The sequence below is a fragment of the Alligator mississippiensis genome, chromosome 8 (assembly GCF_030867095.1).
Source record: "Alligator mississippiensis isolate rAllMis1 chromosome 8, rAllMis1, whole genome shotgun sequence".
Classification (NCBI taxonomy): domain Eukaryota; kingdom Metazoa; phylum Chordata; order Crocodylia; family Alligatoridae; genus Alligator; species Alligator mississippiensis.
Window position 1 is genome coordinate 29,290,394 of NC_081831.1, and position 26,885 is coordinate 29,317,278.

Below are 26,885 nucleotides of genomic sequence, written 5' to 3' on the forward strand. Positions count from 1 at the left end.
TGTTATGAAAAGATGTATTTATGACAAATGTGAATTAATAGTTTGTTTGTGGAATAAATCCATGCCTTGGATTGGATTCTGTGACCCAGAGGTAAAGAGCTTCTCTAGCAAAGCAGTCCCCTGAGTTGGCTTCTCTCTAAGCATGGAAAAGTGGTATTGCTGCTGTGTGCAAGCCCCTCCCCGCCCACCCCTGCCTCACTCCCTCCTGCACTGTGGGGATTGCCTCACAACGCAGCCTGCCTGGGGCTCTATTCATCATGAATGGGGCCCCAGCCGGGCTGGGTCGTGGGGCAGTCAGAGCCTGGTGGCTCATCCAGGGGCATGTGCGGGTGGCTTCTGCTGCTGTGTGCACTGTGGGGAGCCAAGGGAGGGCATGTGTCTCCCCCCTCTTGGCTTCTCCACACTGCGCCCCTGGACAAGTCGCTGGGCTCCTGTTCATGGTGAATGGGGCCCTCGCCAGGCTGGGTTGTGGGACAGCCCCCACAGTGCAGGAGGGAGTGGGTCAGGGGCAGGGGTGAATGAGCCGCCCATGCCCCATTCCCTCCTGCGCTGTGGGGGGTTCAATCCCTAGCCCCACTCCCTTCCTCACTGCCATGAGGGGGAGGGGTGGGGAGAGATCAAGGCCCCGTGGTGAGGGAGGGAGTGCGGCTCATGCTTTTACTGTTCTGAAGAATTTCTTTTTGGTCCAGATGATTCCAAGTTCTCGGAAGCAGTGCAGACCTTACTGACCTGGATAGAGCGTGGAGAAGTGAACAGGCGGACTGCAAACAACTTCTACTCTATGATCCAGTCAGCCAATAGCCACATTCGCAGACTGATGAATGAGAAAGCAGTTCATGAGAAAGAGATGGAAGAAGCAAAGGAGAAGTTTAAGGTTGCATTTTCTGGGATTCTAGTTCAGTGTGAGTAGTATTTCTGCACTGAACATTGTTACTAGATGGAAACACTTAATTTCCCAGGGGGACACTACTTTGTTTTTGAGGAGGTGCAGGAAATCGAGCAAGACCCCAGAAAGATAGTGACCATGGCAAAACAATTTACAGTAAAAGCTCTGTTATCTGGCATTCCCTGGGAATGGGGGATACCGAATAACAAAATATGCTGGTTAATTGAGCGGCCTGGGCTGCTGCTTCTCCCGTCGCCCCTCCCATGGCATCGCCACCCCTCCTGTGGGCCCTGCAGGTGCCATGGGACAGGGAGGCAGGCCCTCTACAGCCCTGTGCAGCCTGTTATGCCCCCGGGCCGTGGGGTCTTGGCAGCTCAGGCTACTTTGCCTCGGACCATGGGGGCTTGGAGAAATTGGAAGTGCCAAGGTGGACATTTCCGGTTTCACTTTATCTTACAAGCTGGCATGCTGGTTAATTGAGCATGCCAGCTTGTAAGATGCCAGTTACTGGAGCTTTTACTGTAGTTAACTTGTAAACAGTATGTGATTAACGTTGATAAATTTCTTCTGGTCTTTTCTGGAGTACTTTGTGGGGGATGGATTCCACTTTTGTTACTTCTCAAATGTAGCATGTAAATAATTTTATTGCAGCAGTTGTCTTGCCAACATTCTGCACATTTATGTGAAGTTCAGGTAAGCTTCCAGCAGCCTGGTGCAGTGGCCAGGATTCATTCAACAAAGGTAGGATATAGCAAAATGCTTTCAAAGTACTGTCCCTTTGAAAGATGCTCCATAAACATGAAACTTCTTAAGGGGTTGTAAAAACAAGTATTAAATTATCTTTTGTTTTTAGTTTTGTTTTTTTGTTACCTCCATTGTGTTCCGTTGGCACACAATGGAATAACTAGACTAGGGCACAGGAGTTCTATTCTCAGCTGGGTTCTATTCTCAGATCTGCTGCTGCCTTACTTGGTGGACTTGGCCATCCCCTATTTTGTGCTTTTGCCATTTGTGAAATGGATAATGATATTCACAGCAGCAGCTGTGAAATGGTTATGATACTGACCTCCTTTGTAAAACATTTTGAGTTCTACTGATGAAAAGCATTTGGTGTTGATTAGGGATTATTATTACCTCCTTACTGGTGTTAGCTATGACACACAACTCCAGGATTAATAGTTCAGGAGAGCAGGTCTCTAACACTTTAGATGTGTTCTTCATTTGCTGGAGATAGACCAGATCCTGTTCCATCTATTAAATACCTAAGTGGGCTTGGACCCCTAGGTGCAATTCTATTCCACCTTGCTTGAGTCCCTGAAAAAATGTTAAATCTATTTTTCTAACATGCTGTCATCTTTGCCTTAAAACAGTCATAAAAAACAGTGAGAAGGAAGACCCACCCAACTTCTGTGTTAACTTTCTTCAGGGACACAGGCAGAGTGGAAGAGGATTACACTTAAGCATCTAATAGAAAGAATTAGATCTGATCCAAGGATCCTAGAAAATAGCTGCACTTCAATATTGGATCTGAGAGAATGATATCTATCTCTCCTTGATACTTCTATGGTCCTTATCACAGGACTTTCCAAATCCCCCCACAATCTGTGATGGATTTATTGTCACACATTCCTATGAGGCAGGTCAGTGCAGTTTTACAGAGGGGAAGATAAGCTTTATTTTGTTAGGATTATGCCCACTCTAGCAGGCCAGATATACAAACCCAATTGGCTGTACATCCTGTTGTTAGGAAATTCTGTGCCTTGTAGAGACATCACATAATTCTTTTAACAAGTCCAAAAATGCAGGAGAACATTCTGTAAATAAATGAAAGCTAAAATGGCTTTAAGTCTCAGTGCCTAGGGGAAGGAAGTAGCCTTTTCATTTTTCCATCCTGAGGTGAAGAACCTTTCCTTGTGTATGGGTAGGCGATGTATTACAATGTTCCAGGTATGACACTGTGCTTTGGTACTGAAGCCATGGGACAGAAGACAGTTCTCAATTCGAAGTCTCACCATATGATTTAAACATTCTTTCCTAGAGAATGTAAGATCCTATTCCCATGGGTGCCCAGGAATGCCATGTTTGACTTGTTGGCCCCACATCTGTGGTGTATCCTAGTGCATTTAACACTCTTTCTCTTCTTCTGATGCCTCCCTTTCCCCTGTTGAGAATGAATTCAGTTTCTCTAGGCAATTGTTGCTTTGTAGACACTTGGCCCTTGGCCTGCTGGAATCAATCCTCTCTTTTCTTTTTTGGCTCTGCATCAGTTTCCTGAGCATGGCCTCAACACAGTAGTGTTATAGCAAAAGATTAGCCAAACCATCTGCCTGATTCCATTCTTTTACTCCTTTACTCCTCTCCTTCGCCCTCTCTGGATGATATTCTGGCCCGATTTGACTGCTGATTTGACACAACAGTCGAGCAGATAGTGGCTGTGTACCATTCCGCCTCCAAACAAAAGGCTTGGGACCATTTCACGAAAGCTCAGCGTAAGAACATCAACGTGTGGTGCAAACAAGCAGAGGTTGGTAATTTTTTCTTGTGTTAGACATTCCGTAGTTCAGTTCCTTTCTCAACCATATACTGATTTTCTGTTTAGTACAATTGTTCCATGGGTCGCCAAGGTTTTAATGGACTAGTGTAAAATGGGCAGTACTCAATAATCTTCTTCAGGAAAAGCAATGTGCATCAAGGTGCTTGTGATAAATCTGACTGGAAAATACCCCTAATTTTGTGCTAATGGGTATGCTAATGCAGCTATGGTAACATTAAATTAGCTTGTGGTAGACTTAGACAATCTTATGGAATGGGGAATTAGAAGCGGCATGAAGTCTAAACAATATGCAGTACAAAGTTATGCATGTAGGGATGAATACAAGCCATAAGATCACCTAGCAGATGCATAACAAAGCATTTTGGTGCCCTGGGTGGAGTGAGGGGGTGCCAAGCACTTTCTCACACATGTATGCAGCATAGGCAGTGATATGGGCTCCCCAAGGACTTCTGTTCTGGTTCCCCCTCTAAATCAGTGCCTGGGGCTGGTGGCCCAGTCACCCACCTCTAGTTTTGCTACAGCTATTTCCCTGGTATTTCTGTGGCAGGGAATTGGTGGAGCTCCCATCTCTTCTCCTTTATCTATGGCATGCTATAGGTTGAGAATCTTCTCAACCAGGGAGCCAGGGCACTCTGGAGTGCTGCGAGATCCTTTGAAGGGTGTTGCAGGAGGTGTGAGAAGAAATGTGAGGTATGAGGAACTAAGCAGATAAGGGCAGGCTCAGGCTGCCCCTGCTGGGCTGCTCCCAAGCCCCTACTGCCTGGCCCCTCTGCAAGAAAGTAAGCACTGTAATAAACAAATTAATTTTTGAAATGGGGAACCGCTCAGTTCACAAAAGTTATGGAGGGGTGCCTCAAATCTAAGGAGGGATGCCTCTGGTCTAAAAAGGTTGTGAACCACTGTTGTTGCACATTCCTGGTGTTTTGGGCTTTATGCATTATAGATCTGTGTGAGGGTTTGAAGTGGGGATTTTAGGGATTTCTTGGGTAAATGATTATTGGCAAATGGAGCAGAGGGACTTCATAGCCTAGGATGTCCCTTCAAGTCCTGTGTTCCTCACCATGGAGGTATCCTGGAGAGGACTTTCTGTGTGACTTTGCTCTTCGGGTCTCCTTGAAGCAGTGTGTCCTGGCTGGAGCAGAGTGTACACAGAGGCTTATTTAGCATGTCATTTCTTCATTTTTCTAAGACAGCATGTTGATTGGTAATGCACTCTGACAGGTGTCTACCATGTCTTTAATTATTAACTGTTTTCAGCTCTAGAAAGACAAGTTCTGTGCCACTGTTGCTTGCTGTGCTTTCAAGCATGGACAGCTGGAGCAGCAGGCTGCAGTGTGACATGTCAGAGTTCTCTCTGGGACTGCAGAATGACTGTGCCAACCCAGAAGCAGAAAAAATATATCTTGCTTAGAATTTAAATTAAAAGTTTTGCAGCTGTCTCAGAAGGTCCAGGTTAGCTCCACCTGGTTTCCCTTGCCTGCTGCTTAGAGTCAGTTTATGGGCTTTGCCTTTGAATAACAGTTCCCACTCATCTCAATTACTGCTAGGTGATGTGGTGGGAGAAGCGCTAGCATTCTCAGTAGAGTTTTTCATGAGAGCTGACTTGATCAGTAACTACCCTTCACTTTCATACTGCTCCCAAACTGCTGATTCTGCACCTGCCCCTTGTGGAGTGAGTGAGTCTCCCAGGGCTAATCAAGAACCCACCCCCTGCCATGTGAGATCTTCCCAATGGCTGATTTTGCACAAACCCCCATGCTTTGTGAGTGGCTCTCTGTGGGCTGATCTGCAAATACTTGCCAACTGCATAAGGTGACCTCCTAGGGGCTGTTCCTACAACACACTGGTGCTCTACAGGCTGCTGTGTAAGGGTATGTCTTGCTTGTGCATCCATGCTACACAAGGTGACTCCTAAAGGGCTGATCCTGCACCTACCCAAATACCATACAAGCTACTCTGCAAGGGCTGACCAATTCCAGGTTTCTCATATCATCTTTCTCCCTTCCAGGCCTTCTGACTGGCCTGACTGTCAGGGACTGCCTTTGGCTTTCAGGGTCTCATGTTGTCACTCAATTCACCCTCCCTCTCACCTTCAAATTGCAGTCTTATTATAATTGTCAAATTGCTTTTTATTGCAGGCTGCTTTCCTTCTCTTTTTAGCATTCTGGATGGAAGCATGCATGCACCGTCATTCTCTACCCCAAAGCTATGTCCCAAATGTCTGATGTGCAGTGTCTGTTCTCTAAATCTCAGGCTCACCCCAGGGTCACTGGTTTTACCATTTTGGATATATACTTTTTGGCTTTGTTTTTCCTGTCACTGCATACAAAGTACCTGTAATGGGATGTTCACATAAAAGTCCTTTCCCCATAAATCTTCACATCTTATGACCCTGCAAAAGGATCCCCATACTCCAACAGCTATCTTCCCACCATGTGATCAGTTCCAGCCTAGGAGGGCTTATTCTGTCTTTAAAAATGTAGAATTTATATGATTCAGATATTTCACTTTGTACTGCTTAATACCAACTGAGTCAGGTCTGGGTTAAAATTAGAGATGCATTGATATATTGGTGTCATATTGGATCAGCATTGATAAAAAGAAAATTAACATTATTGGCTATTGGCTTTTTTTTGGCTGGTGTAACTGAGAATGTCACCAGTACATATAATATGCCTTCTGACCGGGGCTCCTGGATGTCACGTGTGTGTGCAGCTACAGAATACATGCGGTCTGAAATGTAGCTGGGCAGCATGGAGAGCAATGCCTTACAGGTGGGGGACAGATTGAGGCCCTCATGGTGAAGGAGGGAGGAAATGCAGTAGGGGCTGGGGCTGGGGCGCTGCCCAGCCAGTGTGGTGAATGGGACCCCAGGACCAGGTTGGGGAGAGGGACAGCCACAGGTAGCTCATCCAGGGAATCAGTATCCTGGTGCTTAAAAATGGTGGCGTAGGCACTTGATTTAAAGCTCGTTGCATTTTAAAATATTGGAACGCTTTTAACCAGGGTGGAGTCAAGCAGGGTGAGGGCGAATGTGAAGGCAAGCTGCCTGCTATGGGTTTGGGGCTCTCTGCTCTGCTCCCTTTGCCCTGGGAGCTCTGTGTTGGCCACGCATCCCCTGCCTGTTTGGTAGCAGTGGCCGTGGCAAGTTTTGCCTCCTGCTGCAGGGTGGGCAGGGGATGTGTGGCTGGCACAGGGTTCCCAGGGCAAAGGCAGTAGGGCAGAGAGCCCCCAGTCCTCAGCAGGCAGCCTGCCTCTGATCTTGCCCCACTCGACTCTGCTCCGGTTAAAAGTGTACTGGTGCTTAAAAATGGTGGCAGCAGTGCTTGAACTAAAGCTCATTCGATGAGCTTTAGTTCAAGCATCCCCACTGCCATTTTTAAGTGCTGGGATGCTGATCCCCTGGACGAGGTGCCTGTGGCTCTGTCCTGTTCCCTTCCCTGGCCTCGGAGTCCCATTCACCACCCTGCCTGGGCAGTGACCTCAACCCCTGCCCCACTCCTTTCCTCACTGTGGGGACCTCAGTCTGCACCCCTCCCCACATACCCCTTCCCCTTCACAGACTTACCTGCAGGGCACTGCTCTCCATGCTGCCTGGCTGCATTCCTGTAAATCAGTTATCGGATAGGGATCTGCTGATATACCTGGTAAATAATCAGCTATTGGTATCAGCCAAGAAAATATTTATTGGTGCACCCCCAAGTTAAAATTAATCTCTCATAATAATGTATTCTGCTTTATAAAAATCAAATTGCTGACATTTATTTTTGTGCATATTACATTAAAGGACAAGTTGAAAAAACGTCAGTTTACAAAGCCAAACACTTGTAGGATGGGAAATACCAGAAATATGGGTGTCTCTGAAATGGTAATTCAGTACCTGTGGCTAGTCTTAAATTTGTTAGGCATCAATGCAGATCTGTTTCTCTAACATGTTAGCAGGAGTGTATCCTTCATTCATGCTGTTGGTTGGACTAGAAGACCCTTGAAGTCCCTTCCAACCCTATAATTCTTTTTCATCATCTTGCCCCCTTCCACATTCATTCCCACTTGTTCCTATCAACCCAGCCTGCTCCTATTCCATTGTCCACTCTCCATCCTTCTGCACTTGAATCAGGTGGAATCCTCTTTCTCTCGGACACCAGGAGGACAGGACTTTAAAAGCACAGAACTCCTGCCCTTGGATTCTGTGATTCTTGCTACTGCAGGTTCTGGCAGCTGGGAAAACAATTTCAGGGTAAGTCTTGCTCAGCCCCTGTTGCTTTAAGATGGACAGACATTATCTTTGTAGAACTCTGATGCTGAAAACTTAGTATGACTCTACTAAGCATAGGCAAATGGTCATTTTGTAGTTCTTGCACTTCAGCTAAATATGGGTGGATTTTCATAATGAAGTCAAAAGGTCTATCACTGACTTCAGAGCAGCTCCATTTCAGACATCAGGTTCCTGCTAAGCTTCACAATGAAATGGTTCTAAGAATTTTTAACATGGACAAGAAAACATGGTTTTCCCATTAGGAAAACCATTTTTTTTAGAAATGTTCCAAACCAATGTAGTGAAGTGATATTGAAAATTTTAGTTTGAAAATTACAAGCAAATGAAACCCAGGTGGATAATGGAAGATGTCAAGCAACCTTGACTGTTTGTGTCCCTATCAGCAGTACTACTGATTCACAGTGAGCATAGGTTTGGTCCTGTGTAGGAAGGGCCTGTTCAGGCTATTCGGTGTAGTGCTTATTTAGGAGCTGTAAAATGGAAAATACCATGCCCAGCAGTATTGTTACAGTGTCAGGAAATTTGATTCAAGGGTTTCAGTATTATTATCTGTTAATTGAACTACCATCGTTATACACTAAGATCTCAGTAGTGTTCTCATGGAGATGTTTTGCTTTGCAGTCTGATCTTTGTAGATTGACTTATTCACTGTGGAGTGCTGATGACATAAGCGGGACTGTGTCTGGCTTCCAGGGTTCTCCTTTGAAAACTAAATTTTAAGTGCCTATATTATTCACTGACTATGCCATGCATACATGTGACAGGAGGAGGAACACGTGGCCAGTCACAGTGCTGGCCCACCCCACTGTCTAGGGCAGTCCACTCTGTCTCACCTGCCATGACTTGCTGTTCAATAATACAAGTTGAAATAAGCAGGAGGCTGCCCATTTAATGCCTTGATGCCATGGGGTCTACACATGGCTCCAGCCTTCCCTTACTGTATCCCATGCCTCGCAGATGACATCCAAGATTGTAGTTGCTCCAGCTAGAAGCCAGGCCAACTCTGCCCCTTGCTGGGCCTCTTTCATACTACCCTTCACTGGACCTTTTCCAGTCCACCCTGCTCCATTGAGTGGCCCCTCCTTAGGCTATCAGGCTTGCCTACATACACTCTGGGCGATCCCTCCTGCAGGCCTTTGGGTGCCTCATGCAGCCTACTTTACGAGTAATAGTCCTTTTGCTCAACACTAGGCTGAGTCTGGCCACTAGTCCCTCTCCAGGCCCTTGGCTCTTACTCACTCTCTGCCCCTCTCTAGGGCTGCTCTCTCTGCCCCCTCTCTGGGGCTTGGGGTCTTACAACCCCAGGGACTCAGGTGCCTGCCTTTTGGCATGCCTGGCCCCATTGACTGTTATAACCCCAGCCCCCACAACCCAGTGGTAATATAAGGCACCCCTACCCAGCCCCCACAATCCCTGGGGAGGTAACTGGCCTGGCATTTCTGGGGGACTGTCCCACCACGGACAGCTCCACCAGGCCACCCTTCCCCAGCAGGGTGCAGTTTTCAGTCATACCCAGGACCAGGAGCCATCTGCCATCCCCATAGCTCCTGCTCTTACTTCCAAGGTGTTGCTCAGCAGCCACTCAGCCAGATGTCGTTCTGCCAGTTGCCAGCAGCCAACTGCTGGCTCAGCCCTGAGAGCCTGATCTAAAATGGAGTCTGTTCTGCTCTCTCTTCCAATCACATGGCCCTTACTGGGTCATGTGACTGCCTCATCAGGGCTGGTCTGCATCTGTCTGCTGCCCTGCTGTCACTCAAAGCCCATAAAGTGACAGCCATCAAAGGTGCTCTGTTACAATATACTGCTTATGCCATGTATAGGGAGAGTTAGGTACTTAGATAAGGAATTAATAGAGGTGGACATGCCAAGTAGGGCATGTCTGAGCCAACTGGTTGTACATGTGCTGCTCCTCTCAGGGAGTTCAATCTGTGCAGCTTTCACAGCTAGGGAACATCTCTTTGAGTTGGACACTCAAATCTTTTCTTTCAAAACTCTAGGAGTCAATCCTTTCTTTGGTGTCCAGAGGAGCAGCTTACGTCTCCCCGTACCAAACAGGTCAGTGGTTAGAAATCCAGGTCCAAATTCCTCCTCTGCCTGAAGGCATCTGACCTGACTTCTGTCTCCATAACAACAAGTTAGTACAGTAGTTCAGGATAGGTCTCTAACAGTTTTTCCTGTTAAAGCCATGCACTGTCCCAAGATAAGTTATCCTAATGCAGGGAGAGCATGAAACCAATTCATCTTGATGTTACAGTCAATGAATACCTGCTGTGCTGACCATAGGATTCCTTCCCTTATTTTAAACAGAGCTACCAACAGTACTCCTAGTCTTTTAGCCTACAGGTGCAGAATGTAGATCCAGGTATCAGTGCAACTCTTTAGACAAGGTACAGCTTAAAGTGACAGCCTGGGAGGTAGCTTGGGGGAGTCTCTGTACATTTTGGCAGTCACTGGCCAGCATCAGGAATGGGTCCCAAACTATTACTGGGCTGGAATGCTGAAACTTACCAGGGGGTTGTGTAGCATCTGTCCTAGTGGTACTTTTGGTCAACTCTGGCCTGAGCACTGGGAGGAAGAGAGTGGCTTGTCATGGGAGGCTGGGTTTTTTGTTGGTAGCAGCAGATGGATGGTTGGCATGATGTTGATGGTCCAATCTGGTGTACTGTGAAGGGGATTCATAGATTCATAGATTGTAAGGGGCTGGACGGGACCTAGCAACATTGTCAGGTCCAACCTCCCTGCACTAGGCAGGAAAGACAGCTGGGATCAGGTGACCCCAGCGAGGTGACTGTTCAGTCTCCTCTTGAAGATTTCCAGGGTAGGTGATCAGCTGGGCTAAGCTGATCAGGGTCAGTTTTATTGTAATGCTTATGTGTAGATAGGTGGATTGCCTCCAGATCAGTGCTCCCAAAGAGAAGGAGGGCTTCATAGTCATCCTTTTCTTCCTGTGCCTGCCTCTTTGGTGACCTTAGGATTAGCCCTGGAGCAAGCAGTTTAGCAGGGCTCTATTGACTCATCCCCTGTCAGAATCTGTCACAGTTCCAGAGCCCACAACCTAGCTGTCATCTTAGGCCTTCTTATACTGCACATTCAGCACTTTGACCTTGGCACAGCACCCCTGCCAAAGGTGGTTATGTCTTTAATCAGTACGTTGGAGGTGAAGCACTGATAGATAGCCTGGTTGCAATGGCTTGTCCAGAGGGAATGATGGGCATTTGTGTCACCTCAGCTGGCAAGGTCTCTTACTCCTGCCTGTCTATTTCAGCAATTGGCAATGTTTTCTGGCAGTGGACTGGAATGGTCCAGCTCCAGTCAAGGCAGGACGGTGCTTGGTAGGGCTGCGTGAAGCTTCAGTAGCTGATTCGATTTGGAGGAGATTTGGTGGCTGAATCTCTGAATCCAAATCGAATTGAGAGACCCATTAAAAGCTCCGAATTGAATCGAAGTCTCTGAATCAATTCGAAAAAGATTCGGAGATTTGGAAGGCAGACATGCAGGAAACAGAAACTGAAAAGAGGGAGGGGGAAGGAGGGCCTGGAAAGACTACTTTGATATTGACATCTGTAGCTGGCCAGTGACTGTGATCTTTTTCTGAGTTCCCTTCCAATCACATTGCTCTGGGGGAGGGATGTAGAGACAACTTATAAGGCTGTGTGTGAACTCATCTGCGTGTCTTTTGTGAGCTGTCTGTCTGTCTGTCTCTGTTGCAGCAGCAGTGTCTGAAGGGTTTTGGCTTGGTAGTAGGTAGTCTTTTGCCACCAAGTTCTATCCAATCCTTTCCTATTTACCCTTGCCTACAATCCCTATTGTTATCCATTCCTTTCAGCTTATTTTTCCCCCAAAATCCTATTTGTTTTTGTTAGCCTGTCTTCCCCCCCTGCTAAAAGAAATCTCTGTTTTTTCCTGACAGTGTGTCATCACTGTTCAGGAATGCACAACATATATTACTTATATTACTCACAGATGCACATATTTTGCAGCACACCAAACATCATGAAGCATGCTGCAAAGGCAGGTGCCAGGTCTTCTGACAGGGGAGGGAGAGGCAGCAGAGGGAGAGCTGCAAGTTCCCCCTCCCCCAAACATAGGCGCACCCTCTTTCCTGACTGTGAGGAGCCTTCTGCTGCTAGGGGGAGCATGGAGGTGGGATCTGTGTCTGCACCTGCAGCACCACCAGTAACACCAGTAACCGCAACCAGCAGCTGCATGACATTCTCCACTCCAATTTCAGTTGCCAGCGTGAGCCTTTGAGTGCCAGAGAAGGAGCTGGATTTGGAAGCAGCAGAGCTGAGTGCCATAGTCAAGGAAATTCTGGGGAAGGAGGGGGAAATCTGAGTTTGTACTCCCCACCCTCCAAAGTTCCTTAGAGGCAGGTTTCCTTCTCTGGAAGGCACCTCAGAGAAGGTTGTGGGGGCAGGTGGCTCAGCTCCTCCTGTTGTTGTGCCTCTGCCTGGTGAGGAGGGGAATAAAGCAGGATCCCCACCCGCAACCCAGAAGTAGGTGGGTAGTGTAGTGTGGGATCATTTTGAGGTGGCAGATGGTCCCAGGTATGCTACTTGCAAGCACTGCCAAAAGCAGATCAGTTGGGGCAAAGACAAGAAACATGTCACCATCACAGCGATGCTGCTGCATCTCAGGAGGCAACATCCCCTTGCCCTCATTCCTCCTCAGCCTGGCACCAGTGGGAGCATGCCCCAAAAGAAGTCCCCCTCTCACTCCAAAGCCTCCATCCCCAAGAAGCAGAGGCAGGCCAACCTGGACCAGTGGGGAAAAGGTGGGGACAAACGGGGTGCATTCCCAAGGCGAGGTCACTGGGGACATGCTTGCTCTGTGTGACCAGCCCTTCTCCTTTGTTGAGCCTCCAGGGTTCAGGTGGCTCATGACACTCATGGTCCCATCCTACCAAGTGCCCGCATGCACCACCTTCAGCAGGACAGTGGTGCCCTCCCTGTATGAGGCACGCAGGGAGTACTTGAAGGAGGAGCTGCGGAAGGCAGGGCTGCAGGTAGCTTTGCACTTCACCTCCGACATCTGGAGCAGCCAGAATGGAGATCATGCCTACCTCTCCCTCACAGGACACTGGTGCGATCAGTCAGGGTGTCAGTGGGCTCTTCTTCAAGAGGAGGTGATAGATGAGTCCCACACAGCAAGAGAGATCATGGTGGCCATGAATCGCACAGTGCAGGGGTGGCTCTTTGGGTAGGCCGAGCTCACCCATGGGTTCACAGTCACTGACAACGGGGCCAATATGGTCAAGGCAGTGTGTGATGCCAGCTTTCTTGGTATCCGCTGTGTGGCACACAAGTTTCACCTCATAGTCAGGGATACCTTGGAAGGGGACAGGACTCCTGGTGATGACGCCATCACTACCGTGACCAGCCAGCTCATTTTGAAATGCAGGAAGGTGGTGGGCTACTTCCACTGGAGCATCAAGTGGGGCTACATGCTGTGGGAGAAACAGGTAGAGCTGAGCATCCCACAGCACAAAATCATGCAGGATGTGGAGACTTGGTGGAACTCCACATACCTGATGCTCGAAAGGCTGGTCAAGCAACAGAAGGCCATCCATAAGATGGCCTCGCTTGGGGAAATTGGGATCAGCGGCCCCCTTAACAAAACTGACTGGGATACCATCTCCCAGATATTGGTGGTCCTCAAGCCATTTCTCGAGGCCACCAAGATCTTTAGTGCCGGTGATGCCCTCCTTAGCCGGGTGATCCCCATAGTGAGAAATGAAGAAGCTCGAGAATGAAATGGAGAAATTCCAGGGGATCAATGTTCCTGGATGGGGCAAGCCACTTTCACCCGAGGCTCAGGCACTGGTGAAGTGGCTGAAGGAGGGCATCAAAAAACAGCTGGATCCGTTGCGGTCCAGTACGGTCCACGTGCTGGCAGGCATGTGTGACCCAAGGGTGAAGGGGACCATCTGCAGCAGAAAAACCCTGGATTACTGGACAGAGGTGCTGGTGAACAGAAGGGTAGAGGCAGGGGGACATGGAAGAAGGGGATCCACTGTCCCATGCCAGCACTCCAAGCACCAGCCAGTCTCCGCCACCATAGCCGCTGCCAATGTGGGCCAAGGGCATGGCTTCAATGTTGGGGTCCAGAGGCACTAGACCCGACCATCCAGCAGGTAGCGTGGAGGCCTCGGTGGCTACCTATCTCGCTGAGGATGTGGAGCCGCTGCAATGTGACCCCTTGGCCTATTGGGCAACCCGCAGCCAGATCTAGCCAGATCTGGCCACGGTTGCCTGGGAACACCTGTCCAGTCCACCAACCAGTGTTCCAAGCGAGAGGGTGTTCAGCATTGGTGGGGATATTGTCACATCCCCACCATGGATCCTGGTTTGGTGGAGCAGCTGGTGTTCCTGATGGTGATCCTCCTGCTGCTGGGATTCCCTAAACTCCACATGCAGACAGAATACATGCCACTCTCCTCACTCCACACCTATTTCCGTTCTTTAGTTGCTTTCACAACCATTTATATTTCCCTGGAATATATTGATATTTTCCAATTATTCAGTTGGTCTAATAAAAGATATCACATCTACTCAAAGAACCTTGCCTGCCTGTTCCTTAGACCAGCACGGCTACAACCAGAAACCCAGTTAACACATACAAGTGACGCAGGTTTTTCTTTCAACAGTTTGAGGTACATTTTCACAGAAGCCCCTGCACCTATCTCCTTGAAACCTGGCAGGCTTCATGCCCTCAGAAGGGGCTACCATCCCTGCTGTTTTCATCCAAATCTGCAAAAAAATGACAACATTATAGGTATTTTAGTGATTCCCCATTATCGTCTATGGCCAAATTGGCTGATTCAGCAGCCAAATCTCTGAATCCAATTCAGCCAAATTGAATCGGGACAGTGACTCAAATCACCAAATTGAATTGCTGTCCTTCTGAGTCGGCTGAATCCAAATCCGAATTGAATACTTGTTGCTTCGCACAGGCCTAGTGCTTGGACCTGGCTGCCATGGTCTACTTGTCCCTACTGCCCAGCTAGGGCATAGTATGGGGAAGCTCCTGACTGCTCAGCCACACACATTATGGCACAGCACAAGTGAAGCCCCTTGCCACTGAAAGCTTCTGAAGACCCTGCTGCACTGTCCAGACCCAGCCTGAAGGCCATAGGTTCCTGACCTCTGGTCTTGGTGGTAGACCACCTTACAGATGTAACAGAAGCAATTGGCACAAACATTCTGGGTATAGGCTGCCAGGGAGAGGCTTTGTAAGGGCCTGAACACTGTTACATTACAATGGAAGTCAACTCCTCAGGGTGGGTGTGGGTGTTCAGGGATATTAGGGTGTGGCTTGTCTTCATACCTGTCAGGAAATCTCAGAAGTCACATACCAGGCAGATCTTGTGACCGTGGAGCAGTGGAGTTCAACGTGAGTACCAGAGACAGCTCTTTAGAGTAGTCTGTATGTGGTGAGGAAAGCAAAGCATTGTGGGATGCCAGAGGGCCAACTAGCTCCCTATCACAGTCTGCTGAAGGGGGCAAACATAATACTGAAGTGCTTCAAAGTTTGTTGTTTTTTGCTAGCCTATTTTTGAAGCAGAACTGCCATTTTTTAAGTACTTCATCAGCCAAGTCCATTTGCACCTTCACTTTCTGGTACATTTTAAAGGCACTTGGAGAACTTCAAATGTTACGTCAGTTCATGCCCTGAAACTTTTGCAGTCACTATAGGACATGGATTTTTAGCAAATTACTGTCTGGTAAGTTGTTAGCAAGGACACTATGCAACCTGTGGCAGCCACTGGTAAGTAATTGTAGCATCCATACATCTTAGTACATTTACATTTACCAGTCATTTCTTACAAGTTTTTGCACTGGTAGTATACTGCATAGGTAGCATCTATGTATGTCTGAGAGAGAGTGAAGATGCAGGGCCAGACTTTTGACTGTCTTGGATGTAGTGTGGTCATTTTTGCTTGTACAGAGTGGATATGAATCGCTGCGATTCTGATCCTTTTTCTAGGTGTTAATGAGTATATGACAGAGAATAGGTAGGTCATAAAGGTCCTTCTTTGAAGAGCTGGTTAGCTAAGCTGGATTTGATGTCATATGAGGACTGGCAAGATCAGGCAAGGCAAAGCAGGAATCTCTTTGGTACACAGCCTGGTTTGGAGGCTGTTTATGCTACCCTTTTCTTTTTTCTCATTTAGTTCCATAACTTAAATGTAGAAGGCTGACAGGCAGGTCACTGACTTGACAGTGGAAAAGGGTGAGGAGGAATGATCTCTGCAGGAGGAAAGGGGGGGAGGGATGCTACTTGACGTTCAGATTGGGGAAAGTCATTACAGGCATTTGTGGTACAATTTAGTATGTAGCCAAACTGAACAGGACCAGTGCAGTCGTACAAGGGACTCAGCTGTGGGCTTTAACCGGCCTTCTGACACTAAGACTAAATATTCACTTGCTTAGGTAAAGTAGAGATGATTTTATTGCTTCTAGTGCAGCCATCCCATACAGTGAAGTAAAGGCCCTGTCCAGCCTGTTGTCTCGCCAGCTTTCAGTCCTCTTGTCACACCTTCTGATGTTGCTTTCCCATTTGACTACTGGGAGGAATTGGAGAAATTGCTCCACTATATGCTCCAGATACCTCCAGTAGTGGCTTATCATTGTTTCATTGCATCAGCTTTGTGCTATTGTAACAGGGTAGCAAACCAAGCTCTTTCTAGCCTTCTTTGCTGATGAACTGTGTGTTGCAGAACATCAGGAACATGTGCAAGCTGCTCCTTCTCACCTGCTCTCAGCCTGCAACAAGAAAACTACTTGAACCACTTAGAAAACTGAGCAGATGGAGGAGAGAATACATAGCAGGAAAATGTGGAACAAAGGTGGTGAGGTGGGATCTTGGGGGACCAGGGCTGGGTGAAGGCAGAATTGGGTGAGGCAATGACCAGATAGCACTAGGGAAAGATGAAATGTGTGAGCAGATGGCCCTAACCAAAGTCAGGCTACATAGATGTAACTGGAGGAGGAACATAGAGAGTGCTCAGCTAGCTGCATTTACTAAGTAGTGCTAGGCAAGGTGCATGGCTGCTCAGCAGTGGGAGAAAAGTAGCTCTGAGTGAAGAGTCTGTCACAGCAGTGCTGGATGATGGGACAGTGCGGGGAAAAGGCTGTTTGGAGAGGGCAACATTCAAAGAGGAGCACAGCAGAATGCTGTGTAGGATGTGTATGGGACTGTGCTGAGTGTGAAGCATGTGCCAGGGAAAATTGCTGGGTGAGGCAAGTGTGTAGCTCTAAGTTAGGTATTTGGAAAGTATCACTAGTAAGATGCCATGCCTAGGGCAGTGCTAATTAAGGGGTGTGTGAGTAGTGCTGAATGGGATGTCTTAGGGTATAGATGAATAAAGTGCATGACAGGGCAGCTGTGCGCAAAGTGCCAAAGGTGAGGAGCATTATGGGGTGTGCTGTATGTGAAGCTTGCTGGCAAAAGGTTTGGCAAAGTGTTCAGCAGGGCAGCACTGGCCAGAGGCAGTCACGTGTGAAGCATGTGGTCAGACAGCACTTGGTGAGCACATGCTGGATAAGCACAATGGAATATTTTATGTTAGGGGTATTTACCTTATCTGATTTGCCCATTCAATTATTCCTGGGGCTGTGAAGTCTATGCCAAGGATTTCTCACATCCCTTTTTCTTGGAGCAGAGACGGATATTTGCAGATGTAGTCCTCAGGACAATTCTTTGCAAACAAATCTTGAAATCTGACATTTAAAACTGTATTTTTACACTTTAGGAAATCCGTAACATTCATAATGATGAACTCATGGGTATTCGAAGAGAGGAGGAAATGGAAATGTCTGATGATGAGATAGAAGATCCAGCAGAGACAAAAGAAACAGAAGAGTCAGGTACAGTCATGTTGGTATGCATTATGAATAAATCATTGCCTATTGTCTGAACTTTTATCTGTCATTTCCCCAGAAAGTCTCAGTAGCATATGGCTTTGCCCACACCTAGGAAAATACTAGCTAGGTTGAGCTAAGAAGCAATTTTCCAGCACTGGGTTTAAAAGCATGAAACCTGTGTGATATGGACTTAAGCTATAGATAATCTTTGGTTACACACATTTATTTAAATTCCTGGAGAGCAAAAATACAGAAATTATCAATATGAGTCACTTAGTCCAGTCTCCTGTCTCATATAGAGCCAGTAGCAGCCGTTTCCAAAAGCTTGAGTGGCTAGTTTCAGGGGTATTGGTTATAGCTATGTTGCTCTAAGGCAAGCGTGGCTGAAGGCCTGCATAATGAGTTTTGGTGAGCTGTCAAGGGCCACAAGGGTAGCCCCACCCCTTGATAGGTGCCCCACCCCCTGGTCACCATCTTGGGACTGGAAGTCCCATCCCTAACCCGTAACTTTTGCCGCCCCCCCCGCAAGTACTCCTTTTGGGAGGGGAGGGTTGCCATCTTGGAACCAGAAAAAAACCCCTCAATCATACACTAAAAGTCAAACACCTACTATAACATATTTTAATTTATTCCAAAGATATTTTTGTCCTGATTTGTGTTGCATACTGTATAGAGGTGATTGCATAACTCAAAAATAAAGTCTTACTTTTGTATATTGTGTGTGGGGGGTGTGGGTGTGGTTGGGGGTGGTGATGTGTGCATGGTGGGGTATGAGGTGTAGGGGGAGTTTGTGGGGGAGCGTGGCTGTGTGTGTGGGGAGGCAGTAGGGTATGTTGGGGTGTGTATATGTGGGAGGGTTGTGGGGGAAGGGTGTAAGTGTGTGGTGTTTGTGGGGTGTGAGGGAGAGTAGGGGGGTGTGTGGGAACCCCCCACACACTCCCTCCCCATGGTGCACAGCCCCCACCATGGGCAGCTGCACCAGATGGTGGGCACTTGGGGTGCTCATGGCCAATATGCAAAATGCAGTTCTGTGAAAATGTAAATGAATGGCAGGGAAGATCAGAGGGGATGGGAGAGGATAGGTGGGAGACAGGTCAATGCGGGGAGGGAAAGAGTGGGAATGTTGACCTGGTGATAGAATGTAGCTGGTAAAATGTAGAGAGGTTACCTGGGGTTATCTGACGGCAGGCAGGTTATAATATGCCATAAATCAATGTCTATATTTAGTCCATGATTTCTTGTATCCAGTAGATTTATGAAGTGAAGTTCATAGGCTCATCTCTGAAAGGTGTTTTTGTAAATTCCCTTTGAGGATTAGGACTGAGAGATTGGAGAGAGAGTGGTTATTTTGTGAGAAGTGTGCACCCACAGGTAATTGGGTATTTTTGTCTTTGATAGATTTTTGGTATGCATTCATTCTGGTACACAGTTGTTGCTTGGTTTCTCCTAAAGAGTTTGAAACACAAAAGCAAAACAAACAAAACGCAGGCTGTAAATAGGTGTGGCATTTCTCTTTAAGGAAAGTATTTTTTCCTGGGATCCTACAGACCTTCATGTCCATTGTCCTGTTTTAAGTACCTGTTAAGTATGTCAGATCAAATATGCTAACACTTTTTTCTGGGACATTGTGTGCATCTGCAAGTGAATTGCGGCTCATTTAACTTCATTGTGGTTCATTAGCTTGTTAGGCTGTGTGCTGTCCCTGGCCACCTACTGGCAGAGGAGCAGCAATGCAGCTTGGAATGGCTATGTGTGTAAAGAAGGGCTATATCACTCCTGTTTTGATCAAGTTAAAAACCGGGACACTCGGGACTCCCTCGAATGAGGTGATGGTTCACAGCCCTGGTGAACCGGAACTACTTAGCTGGGAAACAGTTATAATGAATTGATTTTGATTCACTCCTTGTGAATGTAGGTGGGTGTCTGAGGGCCCCTCTACACGTACAAATAGGTGCAATGGCATCTAATGCATGATCCACAGAACTGCACCTCCTGCCGTGTCACATATATATATGGCAGGAGGTGTGGTTGTGGGATCATGCATTAGATGCCATTACACCATATTGGGCTTCTCCTAAACCAGCAAGAAGCAAGCTCCTGCAGCTGAGAGACTCGTTAGTTGAGGGGCTCCCAGCCGTGTGGGGGCTCCACACACCCCTGTAGCTGGGAGTCGCAGCTGCTGTGATCTCCCTGCACTGGGGGCATGTGAAGCCCCCGGGGCTGGGAGGTCGCAGCAACTGCAGTCTTCTAGTCTCGAGTATGTGTGAAACGTCCATAGATGGGATATCGCAGTTGCTGAGTTCTAGACCCAGAGGTTTCACGCACATCCGAGACTGGGAGATTGCAGGAGCTGTGATGTATCAGCCCTGGGGGCTTCATGCACCCCTGAGGCTGGGAGTTCACAGCTGCACCCTGCAGCTGCTGGGAGCCAACTGGGTCCTGGCACTGGGAGGTGGGTGGGTGAGTTGATGGGGCTCCTAGCTGCAGGGGAGACCCTGCTACATGTGCAAATTAAAGCTCAATAGCAACCAGCTATAAAGTTAGCACATATTTTCGAGATCTAACTAGGGGTGCACCAATAGAGATTTTGGGCTCAGGGCGGGGGCTACGCAGGGGCCTGCAGCCACCCCAAATTTCACCATAGCCCTGCTCCCAGCGCTGCTGCCTGCCCAGCACAGCCCCGGCTCTTCTCAGTGCATGGGTGGAGGTGGAGGTGGGGGGTGTTGAGCCAGGGCTGTGCCGGATGAGCATCAGCGCTGGGAGTAGGGCTACAGCAAAATTCAAGGTGGCTGCAGCCTCTCAATAGCCCCTGCCCTGAGCCCAGTCCCCTCTGAGAAGAGCCCAGTGCAGCCCTGGCTCCAGCCCACAGCTGCAGCCCACCTGCCCTGCCCTGCACAGATCTGGGGGCACCCCCCCACCCCGTGCCCTCCCAGGGTGTGCACAGTAGCATGAGGCACCCTCCCTTCCCCCCTCCGATGAGCCATGGCTCCATTCTGTCCCAGCTGGGCAGCGCCTGCCCCCTCCCTCTCCCTTACTGTGGGGGGTGGTGATCTGCCCCCACCCCACGGCCCTTCCCTCCCCACTCCCTTTCCACCATAACAGACTTACCTGCTGCACACAACTCTCCACACTACTGGGCTGTGCTCCTCACTGCCTGAGTACTGTGCTGTGGCTGCGTGCATGCACAAACATTTTGTGGCCAAATTATCGGCTGTATCAGGCTGAATTCTGATATAGCCAATTTTCTTTATATTGGTACCAATCCAATATCAGACCAATGTATCGGTGCACCTCTATATCTAACTTTATAGCTGGTTGGAGCTTTTAATGGCATGATAGGTACTTTGCATGTGTAGCTGGTCTCCAGGTAATTGTACAATTAACCAGTTTATTGCAGAATACTGATACCTGTAATATGTAGAGGGGACCTGAGAGAGCAAGGATTGGCTTTGCAGCAGGGGTAAGATCAGACCTCTGACTACATAATCTCAAATAATAGGAAAATGAGTGTAGCAAGATGTGAGAAGACAATTTCATAGTGAAACCAGCTGCTAAAAGAGGCTGTGACTCCCTTGCCTGTAGTTATTTTGATGGTGAAACATTACAGTCCACTTCAGAAGATAGTTTAGGAGCTGTCAAAACACAGAGGTGAGACAGGGAAGCCCGTTGATAAGCCAGAGTCTTGTGAGTTGAATTTGCACCATGTCGGGGCTGAAATGGTCACATGACATTCAGACCTATTTTGCCTGACCACAAACTATGAGGCTTTCCTGCTGCTTCAGTGAGATGGGCATTACATTGTTAGGAAGAAGGGCAATGGAGCAGAAACTACAATCATGCCGTTCATCCATTTTATCCAACACATATAAAGTGCAACGTGCAGAGAAGCTTTTAGAACAGGGGCGGGCAATTATTTCGGGTGGAGGGCCGCTTACTGAGTTTTGGCAAGCCATCGAGGGCCTCATGGCAGGCAGCCAGGAGCAGATAAATATTTATTTTCTAAATTTTTTAGGGGCTCCGTGGGCCAGATAGAATGGCCTGGTGGGCTGCATTTGGCCCACGGGCCTCATGTTGTCCACCCCTGCTTTAGAACAAGGGACAGAACACCGGCCCTTTCCCTTCCATGGCACTGCTAATTTCAGTGAGCCCATCCCTGTGGCTTGTTGTCCTCCTGGGCCCACACATTGTCTCTTAGGTGCCCTGTGAGCCACCTCCAAGAGAAGTGCTGGAGGTTAGAGCCATTTTCTGGGAGGTAGGCGATACAGATTCAAACTTCCTATTAATGCAGGTGAGTGACCTGCATTCATCTCGGTCTTACCATTTCCTGAGTAACTGGCCTAACCTCTGAACTGTTGGACTATAAAATAAGAGGGCCCTCTTTGCCATGCAGCTACCTGCCTATCCACATGATCCTAAATCCACCACAGGCAGCCTTCTGACCGGGGATCTGAAGAGAAGAATAGTACAACTGCAGCCATATATGCAGAAATAGAATCTAAGTTGTGTATAAGTAGCACTTAGGTTTATAAAGGTGAAATAGGATTTGGCCCTTATTGTTTAGGGAGCAAGGAAGTAACAGTTTCATGTTTGTTTTAAAGCATATAATAAACATACTAAATGAGTGCTGAATTCTAGTTTCAAGGTGTTGAATCAACTTTTTCCTGAAATGGCATGTTTTACAAATCGTGTTTGGATTGAAGGCAATTTCTGGCATCTTTCCTTCCTTGTGACAAGGTATTTAGCAGAATGTGTAGATTCATTAGAATGGCTTCAAACTTGCAACTGCTGGGCTGTCAACAATGCACCTATGCCACTCCAGCCCCTGCTTCTTGACCTCTGACTCCATGAGCCAAGTACCTGCAGCATCAGCAAGAGTATGTTTATATTGCAGATAAAGATGTGCCTGTAGATCATGGAGACATACCTAAGATATTTGTAAACTAGCTAGCTAAGGTATTGGTAACAATGTAGCTATAGTAGCACATGTTTCACCAGGTCTTGTGCACCCATGGGTAGGTCCCTACCTGCTGAAATCGAGGAGGCAGGCAGCCAATTGCAGGAACAGCAGCCTTCTTTGTGGGCTTATCGCAGCAGCCCTCCCCTGCATGCCTTTGATTAGCTGAGGGTCCCCAGTGGCCCTGCCCCTTGCGGTTGATTGGCTGAGAGAGCTGTCTGTCATATGGCCCTGGCCCTTGCTGCTGATTGGCTGAGAGGGCTGTCATATTAAGGGCCAAAAGGGGAGCACATAAAAAGTGGAAACAGGGAGAGATCACCAAAGAGGAGTATACCTCCTCTGCTCCCGCTTGTAGGGAGGCAGTTAGACGGGCCAAAGCTACCATGGAGCTGAGGATGGCATCCCAAGTAAAGGACAACAAGAAATTGTTTTTTAGATATACAGGGAGTAAAAGGAAGGCCCAGGGAGGAATAGGACCCCTGCTAAATGGGCAGAAACAATTGGTGACGGACAGGGGGGACAAGGCTGAACTCCTCAACGAGTTCTTTGCCTCAGTGTTCCTAAGCGAGAGGCACGACAAGTCTCTCACTGGGGTTGTAGAGAGGCAGCAGCAAGGCGCCAGACTACCATGCGTAGACCCTGAGATGGTGCAGAGTCACTTGGAAGAACTGGATGTGTTTACGTCGGCAGGCCCGGATGAGCTCCATCCAAGGGTGCTGAAGGCACTGGCCGACGTTGTTGCGCAGCCACTGGCGGGAATATTTGAACGCTTGTGATGCACGGGCCAGGTCCCGGAGGACTGGAAAAGGGCCAATGTGGTCCCCATCTTCAAGAAGGGGAGAAAAGAGGACCCGGGCAACTATAGGCCAGTCAGTCTCACCTCCATCCTTGGCAAAATCTTTGAAAAAATTATCAAGGCTCACATTTGCGAGAGCCCGGCAGGACAAATTATGCTGAGGGGAAACCAGCACGGGTTCGTAGCAGGCAGATCGTGCCTGACTAATCTAGTCTCTTTTTATGACCAGGTCACGAAACGCCTGGACACAAGAGGAGGGGGGTGGATGTCATATACTTAGACTTCAGGAAGGCCTTCGATACGGTATCCCACCCCATACTGGTGAACAAGTTAAGAGGCTGTGACTTGGATGACTACACAGTCCAGTGGGTGGCGAACTAGCTAGAGGGTTGCACCCAGAGAGTTGTGGTGGATGGGTCGGTTTCGACCTGGAAGGGTGTGGGCAGTGGGGTCCCGCAGGGCTTGGTCCTTGGACCAATACTCTTTAATGTCTTCATCAGCAACTTGGATGAGGGAGTGAAATGTACTCTGTCCAAGTTTGCAGATGACACACAGCTATGGGGAGAAGTGGACATGCCGGAGGGCAGGGAGCAGCTGCAAGCAGACCTGGACGGGTTGGACAAGTGGGCAGAAAACAACAGAATGCAGTTCAACAAGGAGAAATGCAAAGTGCTGCACCTAGGGAGGAAAAATGTCCAGCACACCTACAGCCTAGGAAATGACCTGCTTGGTGGCACGGAAGTGGAAAGGGATCTTGGAGTCCTAATGGACTCCAAGATGAACATGAGTCGGCAGTGTGACGAAGCCATCAGAAAAGCCAATGGCACTTTATCGTGCATCAGCAGATGCATGACGAATAGGTCCAAGGAGGTGATACTTCCCCTCTATCGGGCGCTGGTCAGACCGCAGTTGGAGTACTGCGTGCAATTCTGGGCGCCGCACTTCAAGAGGGATGAGGATAACCTGGAGAGGGTCCAGAGAAGGGCCACTCGTATGGTTAAGGGCTTGCAGGCCAAGCCCTACGAGAAGAGACTAGAGAAACTGGACCTTTTCAGCCTCCGCAAGAGAAGGTTGAGAAGTGACCTTGTGGCTGCCTTTAAGTTCATCACGGGGGCACAGAAGGGAATTGGTGAGTATTTATTCACCAAGGCGCCCCCGGGGGTTACAAGAAACAATGGCCACAAGCTAGCAGAGAGCAGATTTAGATTGGACATTAGGAAGAACTTCTTCACAGTTAGAGTGGCCAAGGTCTGGAACGGGCTTCCAAGGGAGGTGGTGCTCTCCCCTACCCTGGGGGTCTTCAAGAGGAGGTTAGATAAGCATCTAGCTGGGGGCATCTAGACCCAGCACTTTTTCCTGCTTATGCAGGGGGTCGGACTCGATGATCTATTGAGGTCCCTTCCGACCCTAACATCTATGAATCTATATGACCCTGCTCCTCACTGCTGATTGGTGGAGAGTGGTGGGGTTGCATGATGGGCAGCCCTTTAAGTCAATGAGGGGGAGAGGGGGGTGAAATACAAGCCATAGTGGCTTCCATACAGAACTGCGACTGAAATCACCCTGACAGACCATCTGGCTGTTTCCCGTACTGTTATATACATCAGGATACTACTTTATGAGGTAAAACTATCTCATGTAGACTTAATGGAGCTTACCAAACAGTCTTCCTTCTTGAAGCTTTCCACTCATAATTCAAGGAATTTTGCATTTTTTCTTCCCTTGCTTTGTGTTCAATTTGTTCCCACTTGATTGCAGTGTTCAGCCTTAGAATTTGGGCTCCTTGTGAATGAAGTGGCAACGCTTTCAAAAGGGAGTGGGGGTTGCTGTTTGAGTAAAATCTGGTGTTCACCATTTATAATTTCCTTCTAACTGAAAGTCCAGTTGTGGATTTATATATATATATAAAAAAAAGCATCCACAACTATCCTTTTCCCCAGACTGACAAATTTTATTCAGTAATCTCCAGCATGTTTGGCTTTGCTGTGTTTCACCTTTGCACAGATCTTTGCAGCCAAATCCCTGCCACAGGAGACTGATGCACACATGTAGAAAATTTAAATAAAATATTTCCCAAAATACAGAAAATACTACTTAAGAATGGTATAGCTGGAAAGTCAAGTACTGCAGTTAGGAAATTCCAGAATGAAGGTTATCTATGGAACCTTATTTCATCTTGTGTGTGTGTGTTTTTTGTTATGATGTAGTCTTAATGAACATTTAATATCTTGTTCTCTCCTTCTTGTTCAGTGTATGTCCACTGCCTTATTTACTGCACATGATCCAGCCCCCTTTTGAAGACCAAATTATTCATTTTCTCATGGGCTTTCCTATGGCCTTCTGAATTACAGGCGTGGTGACACCTGGTAGCCACAACATATCACTGCCCTTCTGCTAAGTTACTTATAAGCAGCTGTAATAGGGGGTTTTATTTGAATACATAGCAGGGAAAACATTCCCATGTGAAATGTTGCTAGTAAGCAGCTGTGGCTCTTACTAGTGCCTCAAGTCAGTTTCCCAGGAAATAAGGAACACATGGTGGCCTGTGAAAAGTCTGGTTTAAGTGATTTAGCCAGCCAGCATCATGTAGGTTAATTCTGTTGAAACCTGCTTAATCACAAAGACCATCTGTTTTTTTCCTTTAATCCCCTGCCTCAGTCACAGCACTCCTCACAACTTCTGCAGTAAATGAGGCAGGAATCCTGTAGGCAACAGCTTCCATCACTCCTGATTTATTTCTAGAGGAGGCCCATCCTTTGTTCTGAATCAGTCTGGCGTCTTGTGGGAACAAACAGAATATGATCATAATGCATACTTAGTACAGGAGGGGTAAATTCAAGTTTTATAGACAACAATATTTTTGGAATTTCATGAACTTTTAATGTGAGAGGCAAGGATTTTGCGGGTGATATCTTTTATTGGACCAACTGTATAGTTGGGAGGGATTAGACAAGTTTTCTGATACTAAGTACCCTTCCTGAGGTCAGAGAAAAAAGCAGACACAGCGGAACCTAAATAGCAGGTAGAACAATATTCCTTGCAACTATATATTTGGTTCAATAAAAGATATCACCAACAAAAATACTTACCTCATATTTTTCCTGGACCATCATAACTACAACATCACCCCTAAACTTTTAAGTCTTTGACTTTGCAATCCCAGCTATACTTTTCCAATATAGTTGGTTTGGTGCACGATTTCCTAGGTTTTAAAAAATAAATTGAAGAAAAGACAGTCCATCAATGAGTATCATACTGATACCCACAAAGGTCATCATTAAACAAATTACTGGTCTTAGTAAAGGGACACCTAGACTAAATTTAGTGGCTTGTTCCATGTAGGTCAGTGATTCCTTTTGGCCTTAAATTTAATGAATCGGCAGGGTGAAAAATTTATCTCTGGTGCACAGGCCTTTGGCCCTTCACCTAGCTGAATAATTGATGGCAGTAGTAGGTTATGATCCTCTATGTGGACCAGCACTAAAGAGGGATGAGACTGCCAGTTGACTTCAGAGAAGTTTGCTGGCAGCAGAGGAATGGTGAGACTGGAACA

At 47.6% G+C, this 26,885-nt stretch overlaps 1 protein-coding gene across 9 annotated transcripts in view; it reads left to right on the forward strand.

The window, feature by feature from the left end:
- ENOX2 (ecto-NOX disulfide-thiol exchanger 2) overlaps positions 1-26,885 on the forward strand; it is a 201,205-nt gene that overhangs the window by 146,244 nt on the left and 28,076 nt on the right. For all 9 annotated transcript variants that reach the window (XM_014598592.3, XM_059732597.1, XM_059732598.1 and 6 more), the window contains 3 exons: positions 690-902; positions 3,304-3,410; positions 17,471-17,585. In XM_014598592.3, coding sequence (XP_014454078.1) covers positions 690-902; positions 3,304-3,410; positions 17,471-17,585 — 435 coding nt within the window. The remainder of the gene's footprint in view (positions 1-689; positions 903-3,303; positions 3,411-17,470; positions 17,586-26,885) is intronic.